Here is a 15,031-nt window from a genome sequence, read left to right on the forward strand (position 1 = left end):
ACTATTATAACTGCAAATCTCTCAGCCACAGCAATAGCTTTGCATATTGATTACCAGTAGGTCAGTTAAAGAACTTTGTGCATAACAAAATAGTAGAGATTAGAATAAAGGGGTGCCCAAAGGCATTTAAAAGTTCTTATTAGCTACCATTAATTTTTAGAATATTAATACTCAGGCAGTAAAATGGAAACACTGATTTAGAAGGGAACAAACATTTTCTGAAATAAAGCAAAAATATCTGAATCAAATTTAAAATGTCATCAGCCAAAAAGCAATGATGATGCAAGGGCAACTTTATCCTCTGATTGACAATCTTTTTCCCTGTTCAGATACATGTATTTAAAGTGATGCACATTCCAGGAAGATGCAGGGCACTTGGAAATGGACATTGAAAGATTCTTTGCTCACCAATTTCTCTTTACCAGAGCTTAGTGTGATAGTGGTAGAAATGAACTTATGTTTCTAATGGTACCTCTCTCTCATAACAGCTAATCCTATAGTCATTTTCCAATGTACTAAAATGTGTGAAATACACTTAGAAATAGGTTTATTTTCAGTTTCCTTCACCTGCAAAACATCCCTGTGAAGTAGGAATTAAATGGGAGGAAGCTGTTTGTGGGAGTCAGGAGCTGTATTCTAGGCTCTGCTACAGACCTCCTGTGTGGTCTTGGGCAAGTTGTTTGCACCTCGCTTTCCTCATCTAGGGATGAGACCTACCTCACAGGGTGTTTTTTGAGGCTATAGGAATTGATGCTTGTAAAGCATGTTAAGTTCCTCAAATGGAAGGTTCTATAGAAGTGCACAATATTATTTTAAGTAAACTATGGTGACATATAACTAAGCAGCTCAAACCTAGTTTTTAAGTAGAATGGTATTTACTTTTATTTTATGAAGGCATAAATGCTACCTTCAGGCGCAGGCCTGGTCTACCCTTAAAAATTAGATCGACCTACCAATGCTGCACAGGGCTGTGACCTAAACCCCAGCGCTATGCTGCACAGGGCTATGTTGGCAGACACATTTTTCTGTCGACTGAGCTACCGCCTCTCAGAGAGGTAAATTAACAGAAAAACTCCAAGCCAACAATGTAGGAAGTGTCTTACACTGCAGCGGCACAGCTGCAGAGTTCTTCTACACCCAGATTCAGAACTTGTACAGTAAAAATTCACATTATATATCTTTGACGCTTTTTTAAAAAAATTGCAATTAAAATTGAGACCACAAATATAATTGAATGGTAAATAGGAGAAGTAGTGTTCTGGAACACGAGTAAGAATACAAAAACATTAAAATATTGCCCTTCTAAGCAGACAATATGCTTTTGAGGTGCACAGCGTCCAGCGATCTTTAATTATTGTGTCTGCTTGATGATGTGCAAGGGGATGAAGGCCAACCAAACCAATTATGTTTAAACTAGTGCCTCTGCTGTATTTTTGATGTTAACATGTATGAGTTTGGCGCTTACAATCAGAAAGGTGCCTGACTTCAAGCTCCTGAAATATTACTCTGTATATCCAAGAGATTTTAGATTTTCACTTCTTAAAATTTAAGGCTCAATGCAGCTCGTTTTAAAGTCAATGGCAACACCCCCATTGTCTTCAGTAGGGAAAAGGATCAGAGTCATTTTATACAGTTTGGGTTGTAAATGTATTTCCAGTAATTTTAAAATAATGAATATCAAAATATTAGTCTCTATACAACATAAATATTTCAACATGTACTTTTGATAAAAGTAAAATACAGTATATTTATCAGTAGTTGACTAGCAAAAAGCTCCAAATACCCATAAATAAAATTGTGTGTGTGTGTGAGATAATGAAGATAAACAAATTGGTCCAGATACAATCATAATCAAACTCTCTTGCAATTTCAGAAATTCTAATTAGCTTTTCTTCTTTGCCTTTTTTCCTTTCTTTTTTTTTTTTTAAAGGTTCAAATAAGTCTGTTTATTTAATTTGGAATCAAACAAGAACAAGGCTGCTACTCATGGTATTTCTAAACCAGCTAAAATTGGGGAATACTTGAAATCTCATGAGAGAACCTTTTCCTGAGAAATTTTGAGCCTAATTTCCAGCATGAGGGGAGGTTCAGATAAGCTTTGAATAACTATCCAGCTCATCTAAACATTTTGAGGAAGGTCCATCACTAATGTACCCAACATACAACACATCATAATGTTCAATACACAATATTTACATTTTCATTGTTGTCTTACATAATATAGTGTCTGCTTTAAATAGTGGATGTCCAGTAGTCTTCATATCCATTGTGTCCTAAATGTGAAGTTTTATGATTCGCTGTGAAAACAACGTATTGTTAAAAATGTTGTAAAATAATGGATATTACAATGTTCTAAAAGACTTCGGCAAAATGAAAGGCAAAATGCCAAAAACTTATAATGAACAATGAATGTTAATTACCTCCTGTAGCAGTGATAGAAAGCTGTCCAAAAATTGTCTGGGGGCTTCTTTAGCATAAGATTCACATGGAGAACAATTCTGGAAGACAAAGAAAAGAGCTTCTTATCAGACATGCTGGATTTGAAAAGTGTATCATAACAAATAATAATTTGAGATCATTGAATGAAAAATATGTGAGGTACTAAAAGTGGGTAAGTAGTGTTATCTTCTTTTAACGGATGGGAAAACAGAGGTATAGAAAGATTAGGTAGTAACAAAGTAAACCAATGGCAGTCAGAAGAAGCACCTACATCCATTGATTCCTATTCCTTTACACTAATCAGGAGACAACCTGACCTCCATATTACACATTTCCCATTATTTAGCTACATGTAAACAGTTGATTAGTAGGACCAGAATGAGTGTGATCTTAAAAAAGAATTACTAAGTATATTTACATCTTTCACTCTTAGTAAAACTTAAAGAAGAATCTGTACTTCTACCAAGCTTTACAGTTAGGACATAATAAACTATGCAAAATATGGTGCAATTATTAAATTAGGGAACATGTCAAACAATCCTACCATGTCAGTAATGGTGTGTGTAATAACTGGTCTCCTCAACCTTGTAATCATGACTTCAAAATTACGAGATGATTGGCTGTTTGCTGGCTCTAAGTGTAAGCTTGCATTCTGGAAGCAGTTGAACGCAGAAGACAGGCATTTACTCTGGAAGACAAACATTGAAAGTAATTAAATTACTGCCAAATATTTCTAGAAAGTAAACTAACACTTTTTTACATTTGCTTGGTTTTTTCTATGATTCCACATGCATAGTTCTCTCATTCTAACAAATCAATGAGATCTAACTCATGTCTTTTTTAAAGTTTACTTATTTTGATTTATACACATCCACTATAAAAGAGCCTGTACCCCTTACTCTGGCTGCCTCTTGACAAATTTTAAACATATATTTTTAAAATAGACAACTCATAAAATCTCTTTTTGGCCATTAATCAACACACTGAAAAACAAGAATTTAATCCAGAAATGAATCTTGCTATATCTAGTGGGTTTTTTTGACATACATAAGTAGAAATGTTTTCTTCTCATAAGTAATGAATGCCCTACTGAAGTCTTTGTTTTGTGTACATATAAATATGCATTTTGATCCTCCATGCCATTTCTAGTATCACATTTAATAATACTTAGAACTTACATAGGGCTTTATATTTTCAGAGCACTGTACAAATCTTAAATATTCCCATTAAACAGATGAAGGAATGGAGATGGAGAAATTAAGTGCATTGCTTAAGGGCAATGCTGGGAGTTAGGGGCAAAGGTGGGACAAGAACTCAAGGAATTCTGGCTCCCAGATTTACTTCATCCTATTAAATCACAATGCTGTTATTTCAGCTTTAAACTCAGATGCACCTTAAACCATAGGACAGATAATCGAGCAACGATCGTATCTACTGTGAGAAAATTATCTCATTTTTCTTTATGCTTTGGTCTCATGGCATAAATTTTCCTAGTTGCACTTATACCCAGAGCAAAAGTTGCCTATTTTTTCCCCACTCGTATTGCTATGGTTGGTTAATTTTATTAATACTGGCAGCATGACACTTTGACCCATCCAGAATCTCCCATCCTGCGCAGTGGTCATTTTCCTTCCTATGCATAGCTGTGGAAACTACCGCTGAAACTAGCTACTCAATGGAGAGAGAGCAGCATTGTTTACTGTAGCCAATTTCTAACCTGCTTTGCACTTTCCAAAGAAAAAAACGCTCAGAAATGCTGATTATGCACATCAAGGAAGAGATAAAACCGTCATCTTTGTTTTGCATACCAACTGCTACCCAAACTCAATCTCATCCGGTACACAAAGTGTCAATGCATTTGCTTCTCATGCAAGGACCAGATGATGTTCTCACTGTGTATTTCTTATAGAACATTTTTAACAGAAACCCTTTATGTCAGTCAGATATAGCATTATATTTTCCTTAAAAACCACACATTCATGTTTGTCTCAGGCTTTTTACTGTAACCAGTCTAACTTACTGGAAAAAAAAAACATTCATTTTAAAGAGCTCAATTTTCCAGCTGAAACTGAAAACATTTTCTGTCTCATCTGTGATGAGCTGAGAAACCAGCATTTCTCATATAGGCACAGCTTTTTTTTTTTTTTTTTTTTTTGCTGACTTATCAATTACCTCTAGATTGGCTAACCGTCAAAGAAACACAAGGATTCTGCCTGTAGACTATTCATGCATAGCTAAGAATACTGATTGATAGATGTTAAAGTTTGCCCCAAAGTCATGGGAAGCTGGTGACATCTGAGAACGGGTAATCAGACGTGCACAGTTGCCATATCAGAAGTAATTTACAGCAATGGGTAAAGGGTATTTTACGTCTGACTCAAAATAATGTTGCTGCTTACCCTGAAGAACCTTCACTTCCTGAGCTAGGAACCATGGTGCCAGAGTCTCAGCTAGCGCAAATCAGCATAGTGCCATTGGTTTCAGTAGAGTTATGTCTATTCTTACTAGCTAAGGATCTGAACACATTCCTCTTTGCAGTTGAACTAATTTTGCCTCAAGATTATCAACTTCAGTATATTTTCTTCTCTTTGTTGATGTTGTCATTTTTTAAACTTGTCTTCACCCACTACGGTGAACTGGTGAACACACAAGAATTGTGTGGGGTTGCATTGGGGCTAACACTCAGTCCACTCACAGGAAGCTCCAAGGAAGTCAAAACCGACTGTGACAAACCACTGAATTTTGGGTCATGCGTAAGGCAATCTTCTTCCTGTATGTATAGGACCAAATTCAGCCCTGGGATAAGCAGGTACAGTTTCATTGATTTCAGGGTAATTGCACTCAGTTACACTAGCCCTGACTTTGTCACATTTCATTTCATGGCTAACCTGTTGGAAAAGTATGTAATTCAATCAATACAAATTTAACACAGATGATAGAGACCACAAACACCCAGTGCAATCATTAGCATTTGAGATCTTTACTGACCGTGAAGTATGATTACTTTTAAGCCCTTTATCTGTGCACTAAGGGATTGCAGCAGTGACAAGTTTAATGTGTTCTGAGAAATGCTGAGCTCTTAATGAAATCAAAGGGTGTGTTCAGCCCTCACAGGATGAGACCCTAGAACTGTACTGTGAGTTATAAGTGAACCACTATCTCTCTTCCTGAGCTCGGCTGACAATGTTGTTTTGAAAAAGTTATGATTAAGCAGTTAGTCACTAGCTATAGTCGCTTTATTTCTGGGATAGTGGCAAGTTTATCTCAGTGACACAATAGCTAATCATCCAATAATTTTCACTTTGACATGAAAATGTAGACATTCAAAGACATTTTAAAAATCCCCAACAATTTGAATGTCGTGGGATTTTGCATTGCATGTATTCCCAGCAGTGACATAGAGGAGGTCTGTGTGGGTCATGCATGCTTATAAAATTTGTTCTCTTTTCTGGAAAGTAACAGAAGCTAAGTAAAGACCATAAGGAGTGTAGCCAAAACAGTCCAAAACAAGGTGAGTTTTTCCTTTCTTTTGTTCTGCAGTAAGTTTACAAAGCTGAAAAAATAGCATAACAATTTATGCATGCTTTGCTGAATCACCATGCCTAATAATAATCTTTGTATACTAGTCAGAAAAATTGTTTTAAGTTTTCTGAAGTATTTGCTGTTGCTCAAATCTGTATATTGCAGTTAAAGCGAAAGCAGCTGATGCTTTAGCTAAGCGTTATATTAAATAAGTACATGTTAGGTCTAAAACTTAGTTCTGCATTGGTGAATGTCAGAAGAAAGCACAAATGGAACTCATTCACCTTCTAAACTTTTGAAGCGTGTGGACTTTATTTTGTTCTTTACATTTAATTTTACTACATGTCCTGCAGTGAGATAATTTCCACTGGGTGCAGGCGTTCTCTGACTTATTTAAATGTTACTCTGATGTATAATAATAGTTCATGGAACTGAACAATGTAAATATACATACTGAAATGAGAATTTACAATGACTTATTCTTGTTGTTTTAATGAGGCACAATATAAAGAAAATTTGGTCCAACAGATTATAATAATTTTATTTCTATTTGCCTGGTAATGTAGTCCTTCCTCATAGACTTTAATGTCAGAAGGGACCATCATGATCATCTAATCTGACTTCCTGCACAAAGCAAGCTAGAGAACCTCACCCACCCACTCCTGTAAGAGACCCCCCCTAATCTCTGGCTGAGTTACGGAAGTCCTCAAATGATGATTTAAACATGAGTAGTCTCTCAGAAGCCAGTAGGACTACTCGTGAGAAAGGGCTGCAAGGGCCTGTATTTCCACTTTTGTTACTTCAGTTCAGTGAGTAGTTTTTCATTAAGTGCCTGATTCTGCAAGGTGCTGAGACCTTTCAATTCCTAGTGCACTCAATGTAAATTGAAGGTGTACAGCATCTTCACAGGACTGAGTCCTTGAAGAGTAGTACTGATTATCAAGCAGCTGTGTGAATGTCTGGAACAGGATTAAATTTCAAGTAAAAGGAAGACATCCAGATACTATGGCAATGGGTGCTTTAGAAATATACATATTATAATAGTATTAATAATACAGTACTAAAGCATACTGTAATATTAATCTGATATTTAAAACAGAAGTAAGAAGCAACTTCTATGTAAAGTATTTTCTGTTTTTTTTTAAATCTAGTGTTCAGAACAGTTTCAAATCTACTATTAAGAGAACCAGGTCATGTGTCAGAAAAAAAGCAGTTGTCACTTTTAAAGAGAATGAACCTATTTAAAATAAATTCAGTATATTCAGAAGGATATGTTAAAGCAGTCTTACCTCAAAGTCTTCTGGCATATTCAGAAGTTCAACATCCTAGAATAAAAAATTAAATTAGTATTTTTAGATACTCCCGTTAGGTTTATTCTCAACAATACGTACTGAGAACATTTTATAGACAGACTTTTTTATATTGCCAGAAATACTGTGCTTACCTTAACTTTCACTATTTTTTTCAACTCCTTGACTGTCTTTACAAGCTCCTTGTATCTTAACTTTGTTGGTGCAGCTGCACTCAGCAGTATACTGGAACAGAAGAAAAACAGACAGAAAACGATCATCCTCTCCATAGTGATGGGTTTAGTTTTAAAATATGCCCAGAGTAGAGTCAATGCTATCCAAGAAGTACACTTCACTTTAACTGTGCTCAGGTACACTGCATACCTACCTATTTATTGATCCTTACTGAAGATGTAAACCCACCCATTTCAGTTTGGAAAGCTTTGTAGAATGGATTAATGAGTAACCCGTTTTTCTTTTCCACTGGCTAGGTGTATGTGTGTGAGTTGGTGCGTAGGGGGCAGGGATTGATGGAGTGAATAAAAATATGCCCCATCTGCACATTGGACAGGAAAAAAAAAAGGTGAATTCCCATTTTCACTTTGAGTCAAGAAATGAACACAGTAAATAATAGGTACTTAGAAACCACAAGCCTAAGTAAACAAAGATGCTGCATTTTTTTCTGTCTCATACAGCATCTTACCTGTGCTATCACACAAATGCGTGTTTGTAATAGCACTATAGTAATGAGTAAAGTGGCAGCACTTACTTCTCTTGCTACAGCACTTGGGGGGAGGGATAGCTCAGTGGTTTGAGCATTGGCCTGCTAAACGCAGGGTTGTGAGTTCAATCCTTGAGGGGGCCATTCAGGGATCTCGGGCAAAAATTGGGGATCAGTCCTGCTTTGAGCAGGGGGTTGGAGTAGATGACCTGCTGAGGTCCCTTCCAGCCCTGATATTCTATGATTCTCTTCATGACTCTTTATATATATATACACACACACACACACATTTACCCTAGCTTATTAGTTTCCTCTGGTTTTTGTGGAATACCGTCTTTCAGATACTAGAATTATTTTGGCATTTTCAAAATAAGGAGTCATGGCTTGGTTTCTGTGGCTGAAAGTGTCAGTTCATTCAACATCTGAACTAGCTGAAGTATCCTGTAATTAATATATTAACTTCATGAGCACTGCCAAGTGTTTTAATTACACCCTAGAAAATATATCCATTGTGCTATGCTGCACAGAATAAGTCCCTGATCCTGCAATGAGCTCCAGGCAGGTAGACCCTTGCACCTGTGCAGAGCCCGATTGAAATCTGAGGTCAACCAATATGGAGTATATTGCAAGATCAAGGCCTAATATGTCACTGATTCCAAAGAAGCTTATTGTTGGATAACAGCAGCTGTGGTGGTTAAACACATTCAACTATATTATGGCAATACAAGTCATGGTTCCATCGTCAAGTTTAGTTTTGCACTTAAAGCAACCAATTTGTTGTGTATGTAGGATACTATACTACTTATTATTTGAGTACACAATGAATTTTCTGATCATTTAAAAGTAAATAGGTTGACTTAAAATAAATTAAAATGAGGATCCTTTAAGAAATTTAGCACTCTGTGTTAGACCCATGTTCTCTTCCCCTCCCTCAAATGACTTTAATTATGCAATAAAGCAGACTTTTCATATAGTGAAAACTCACTGCAATCTAGTGAACTGACTTCATTTGAAATTTATTTATGATTAATGTTTGGGGGTTTTTTATTCTCCATAAGTGAGAGTTTCTTCTTCAGCAGAGGCTGATGAATAATGTTCTGTTATACAGAATTCGAAGAATTGCCTTCTTTCTAAATGACTGTCATCTCCCATTGTTTTCAAAGGGAGTGAAGCTAAATGTATCCTTGTCAAATATGCCTTTCTTTCAAAATAGCCCCTGCCTGCCATGGGGCCCAGATCCTATAATGGACACTGTTATAGACAGATTGCTACGCCTGTGTGGAACTCCAATGACTTCAGTGGAGTTATCTGTGTACCCAGGGATTCCCTTATACGTTGCAAATGCTGTACTAGGGCTGTAGTTGGGCCACCACAAAGGGCATCACCCTCTGCTCCGAGAGCAGATTTGCTTCACACCCATTGTTCCCAAGAATGACACCATAAAGAGGAGAAAAAATGCTAGTGTCTGAAAATCAGTTAAATCTGGAATGAAAACACTGTTATGCAGCAGTTATAACTGTATGGCATTACAAAAGGGCAGAGTTAAGGTTATTTGGGCTTTTGAATTAAATCTTAACCTTTGAATTTCCTGGGTATGTAGCAATTGTTTTGAGATAATTAAAAAATTGCTGTAACGTTTTAATCCTTCAATTAGTAATATGTACTCAACCTTGACTCCAGTTTGACAAAACTATACAAAGTGTGTGTTTATAGATCTCACATACACACACACAGGTCAAGTATTCATGGTGATTCTTTTTGATCTGTCAGCATAGAGCTGGTGAAAAATAGAAAAAAAGTTCACTGACACACGGGCAAATTCAAAAACATTTTTATGTCTTTGTTTTTTGTAGTTTTGATAATTTTCTATATTTTTTTCAAACAAAATTTAACTGTTTTGAAATGTGGAAATTTTCAGAAAGGAAAATTTTCAAAATATATTTTTTATTTAGACCAAGTCCTACCCAATGGGTGAGATGGCAAATTAAAATTGGCAAAACAAAGAAATTGCAAAACCAAACTTAAAAAAAAAAAAAAACGAAACAGAAAAAAAGGGTAAAAAAAATATTTTGCAAAATGACCTAGCCGGCAACATTTTAAAATATTGGGCTGTTTTTTATCTACCCTATAGCTCTCATGTGGAATTCTAAAGGGTCCTGTTTTGCCACCTTAGTTTTTCAATGTGTTTGTGGTGGGAGATGGTGAGACCATTTAGTGCTATCAATATGCAGATGATACCTAGATCTGTGTTTCCTTTTTAATGGATCAGATATGCAATTTCTTTGTTCTCCCATTGCGTGGCTGAGATAGCAATTTGGATCAAAGTGAGTTGGATCTCAGTCCAGACACAGGTGATGCTGTTGGGATGGGGGTAAAATGAACCTCCAGAAAAAAACGCCCTCTGTTGGGTGTTTTTTTCAGGGAGAACCACAATTTGGAGGTCTGCTTGCCCCATCAGCTGGTCCAGAATTCATAGATAACAGTAGCAAAGAATGGCTTTTTAAATCTTCATCTGGTTTGTCATATATAACCACACCATTGTTAGGTATTTGTCAGTTTTCCATGCAGTTGTATTACTGCAATGTGCTCTGCATGGAACAACACTTAAAGACCTCTCAGAACCTTCAGCTAATGCAAAATGTGACTGCCCACTTATTTTTGTTGCTCTGCACAATAAAATACGTGTATTACATGGGGGCATCAGAGATAGCACTGTCCACCAGTATGTTGCTGGGTGCAGTTCCAGTTGTTGCTTGTGATCTGTAAAGCCCCCCATGGCTGTGTCCAGAGGCTTTACAATAGAAAAGTATTAGAGACCCACACCTATTTAGCTAACAAACATTGTGATTATGGTATTCCATAATCCCATAAATAGTATAGGAACTCTAAATTTAGTGGTAATGCCATGCTAAACATGGGAAAAATTGATTTTTAATTGCGTATAACTCAATTATTTTAAATTTTCTTTTGCAGTGAGGAGTAGTCACCTGGAAAGTTTCAACTTCATCTTGATAATTCAGTCCTTTTTGAGTTATGCATGTACAAAGGCTGAGACTCAAAGCCTTTGGAAAATGATGGAAAGATTGCCATTGACTTCAGTAAACCTTGGATCAGGCTCAAATTAGTACTTTTAAATCTACATACACCTTGGAATGGGCAAGTGGAATTTGCTCAAACTTTCAAAAACAGAACCAAAAAACAAACAAAACAAATCCTTATCGGTGTCAGCTATAACAATGAAAACATTTTACAAAACATTTTTCTGATAGAAATTTTCACTAAAGGAAACAAAGTAAAACATCCCTTGCTATCTAGGGTCTTATAATGCATTTATGCAGCCCTAATGAGATCTCAGCAATGGCTGTTTCAATAGTGAGCAGGTTATTTAGCATAGCATAATAGTCAGTAAAACAAAATCAAAAACATCCAAGATGCTGTGGAGTGCTGTACACACTTCCATTCTCCCCTCTCATTCACTGTGGAAATAATATTTGGTACAGTTAGTGAAGAAATTTCTGAAGTATTCTGACAGGTTTCAGAGTAGCAGCCGTGTTAGTCTGTATTCGCAAAAAGAAAAGGAGTACTTGTGGCACCTTAGAGACTAAATAAATTTGTTAGCTGCAAATTAATTAATTAGCCACTAAATTTGTTAGCCATAAATTAGGTGCCACAAGTACTCCTTTTCTGAAGTATTCTGTTAAACATGCTAATCACAAGACAGGCTCAGGAGCTTTGAGTCTCAGTGCAACACACTGGCTGCTGCTTACTGTCTAAGTTTGAACGTTGTTTCATGTTTATGCTGAACTCTGCTTCCTATAAATGCCAGTTATAAGACTGAACTTGGAGCCAGGCAAGAACTGTATTTACAAGTAGTTTCTGTTGTTGATGGACTTACTGTGTACATTGAATGTTAGAGTTATTTTCTTTTATTCCATGTGGATGATTTTGTGTCTTACCCTTGAATGAATCCCTAGAGGTTTGAAATAAATGAAACTTTGAGATCGGCTGTTTGGCTTTCAAACCTAGGAGTGTATTGAGATGTGTGGCTACATTACGATGAGGGTTTTACCCACCTCCTGACCATCTCTCAGACTGACATGTAGCAATTCTCAGAATTAATATGCTTGGATATTTTCTAAGAGCGATCAAAGCCAGGAGCCTAATCCCATGCCTGTTCACTTGATGAATGGGTCCTAAGGCTATGACATTTCTAGAGGTACAATCTGAGTAATAAAACAATAAAGTGACCTGACCAAGATCACATAATTAAAAGATTTAAAAAATTAACCATATCCGTGTGGTTCAGACAATCTGTTCAAAGGAAGTTAACAAATAATCACAGTACAATAAAGCAGCATTAGGCACTCCAATCTAAATTCATGGCCGTTGTGAGTGATTTAAAATTAATTGTTTTCGTTCAAAATAATTTCAAGGATGGTTGAGCATTTATAAACTTTATATTTTAATGGGGATATCCTATTATGCTTATCCCTTTAAATGTAGGTGTTTTTAATGAATTTGCAGAATGGAGATATGGCTGAAAACCCCAGTGATGATCTGCTAGCCAATATGTAGTTTTAGGTATAGTGAACCTTTTGGTATCACATTGCATTGCAGAAGGTCCTTCATGATGTAAAGAGAAAAAGGCATATAGATTAAAGAGTCTTTATGTGACAGCTGATAGTGGTGAGAGCATAATTTATTACAGTGAAACTCAACTATGTAATAGCAGATGTACAGCCTAACCCATGGGCAATAAAAGCATGACAGACTTCACTAGTAGTTTGCTGGTCCAGTGGAGTAGTTTGAGGATATTGTGGGTATCGTGTTTGGATGGGTGTCTCAACCCAGCCCATTTCTAACTGTAATCTATGACCACTTAAAACAGCTATGATGAATGCTAAAGAACAAGAATGGGAAGCTAAGTAATATGTGTTTGGCAATGGAGCAGATAATTGTCTCATGCCATTTCTCTGGAGTGGAGTCTATTTTATGTTAAGGGACATGGTCAGCAATACATTTTGGTCATTTGCAAAATGGCACATGTAGCAAGTGAAAAAAAAAAAAAAAGCAAGGACAAAGAACTTCCCTTGTGTTCATACAGCGGGGAAAACTCCTTGCTGTCCTCCTCATCTGATAAGAGTGAGTACTGTGCTTTTTATGTACGTCACTTCTTTTTCTTGTGGCTTAGGAACATGCTGAGTCAAATAATTGCACTCTCTCTAGAATTACATCACCAGTCAGGGACAGGGGGAACTGCCAGACAATGGAATTCTGAAAAACCTCAGATCCATGGCTGAGAGTTGTCTTCCTCTTTCCTCTTGATGATTGTCACTTACTATCCAAATTTTAAATGAGTTAGACCCAGAAGGCCCAGTTCCCCCACCCACATTTTCCTTTACATTATAACTGAAAAGGCTTTTCCTATAGCTTAGTCATTGCTGGGTTAGATACGATTCAACCAGTTACAACTGCAAATGTACAGAGTTGCTTTCAAAGAATTCTGTGGCGTTTCATCTATACCACAAGGGGTTGGGGAAAAAGTGAGGAGAGGGTACTGTGTTTCAAAGTGGGAGACTGGGGCAAAAGAACTACTGTGTAACAAAGAGACCAAGAAAACAGTGGTCTTTAAAATATTTAACAGTTGCAAAAATTCAGTCTACTATTTTCTTACTACCACTTTCTCTATCTTTTATTTTTGTTGCTGTGGGTATTGTGTTTTTGGGGGCAGGAGGTGAGAAGGGGGGGCAGCGGGTTATTTTGAGTTACTAACATTATTTTGAAAAGAGAGCCTGAAAGAAAATGTAAAAATAAGGAAAACCAAGTTCCTAATTTGGAATTATATTAAATATAAAATGTAGAATAAAGGTAGCTGGGAAATGTGAGGATATAAGTATTGAGAAATTAACATAGTACATACAGCAATGCAAAACTATACAGACTACAGGAATAATAGTCTTATGTTAGGCTTTGGATTTGGATTTAGGCAATCAGGGTTCAATTTTCCGTTCTGCCACAGGCCTCCTGTGTAAGCTTAGACAAGTTGTGATCATTCTCTGCCTCAGTTCCCGCATCTGTAAAACAGATTACTTTATTTCCCTGCCTCATAGGGCTGTGTGTGGGAAAAATTAATTATCTGCGGAAGATGCTAAGGTACTACAATGCTGGAGGGCATATAAGAACCTAGATAAATTCCAACTGTAGCTCTTTTGAAAACAGACACACTAAGGTCTCTCTTCAGGATAAATTAGGTTTTAGAATTAAGAATTAAGCTTCACACTTCAGGATAAATTAGGTTTTAGAATTAAGAATTAAGCTTCACACTGTCCCTTTGTACATGCCAAAGCATACAGGTTTTCATTTCCTAGAGGCAACAACTATGGCAACTGGAAAAATATTCTGGTCTTTATCAAGTCTTTTATTAACAATGTGGTGCCAGGAGTCTGTTTTTCAATTGAATGTAAATGGAGTCTGAAAAAAATAACAGGCTCTTTCCTACCTCTCTGAATTATGTGGGGCAGGAACATTTTGGGGGTGGGGGTGGGGGCTCTACCTAGGAGCTCCTGCCCATACTTCACATGTAAAACTCGTCAGTTAACTGTCAAACTAGGATTGAGAATTAAGACTCAACACTGTGCCCTAATATTCAGGTGTAAGTTTAAATAAGAATTAACCAGCAGCACATGTTGTGTTGGAAATTATGTTTGGTGTGTGTGGTGTCACTTACATGGAAGTAGTTTGACAGCAGATGGAATATTGAGTCCAAAGATTCTTTAGAATTTTCAGAAATGCGCCTGTTGCAAAGGGGTGCTGGTGCTGCTGATCTGGAGGTGTGATTTAGTCATGCTGTGCCTCTCGCTGTAGCATTCGAATGCTGCCAATGGCTTGGATGGAGGTCAGTGTCAGAATTACTACCACCCCATTTCATGCTTGCTGTTTACTCTTTATTTGCCAGTCCCACCAGTTTGTACAGCATGAGCACTTTGTGTGTACTACAATGGGAAGCAATTTTAATGTGGGAGCTTCATGTCCATAGTCATCATGGTGTATGGAAGCCTAT

The 15,031-nt window shown here is 36.8% G+C and overlaps 1 protein-coding gene and 1 long non-coding RNA gene across 2 annotated transcripts in view; one reads left to right on the top strand and one right to left on the bottom strand.

Moving 5' to 3' along the window:
- The window catches only part of LOC144263534 (uncharacterized), a 130,849-nt gene that overhangs the window by 84,170 nt on the left and 31,648 nt on the right, over positions 1-15,031 (top strand). The window lies entirely within an intron of this gene.
- IL21 (interleukin 21) lies at positions 2,274-7,540 on the bottom strand. The gene is made up of 5 exons (XM_077814775.1): positions 7,406-7,540; positions 7,251-7,286; positions 2,984-3,127; positions 2,421-2,498; positions 2,274-2,297 (listed from the first exon to the last, which is right to left on the bottom strand). Exons 1-5 carry the CDS (start codon positions 7,538-7,540, stop codon positions 2,274-2,276), a joined length of 417 nt encoding a protein of 138 aa, XP_077670901.1.

The sequence above is a fragment of the Eretmochelys imbricata genome, chromosome 4 (assembly GCF_965152235.1).
Source record: "Eretmochelys imbricata isolate rEreImb1 chromosome 4, rEreImb1.hap1, whole genome shotgun sequence".
Taxonomy (NCBI): domain Eukaryota; kingdom Metazoa; phylum Chordata; order Testudines; family Cheloniidae; genus Eretmochelys; species Eretmochelys imbricata.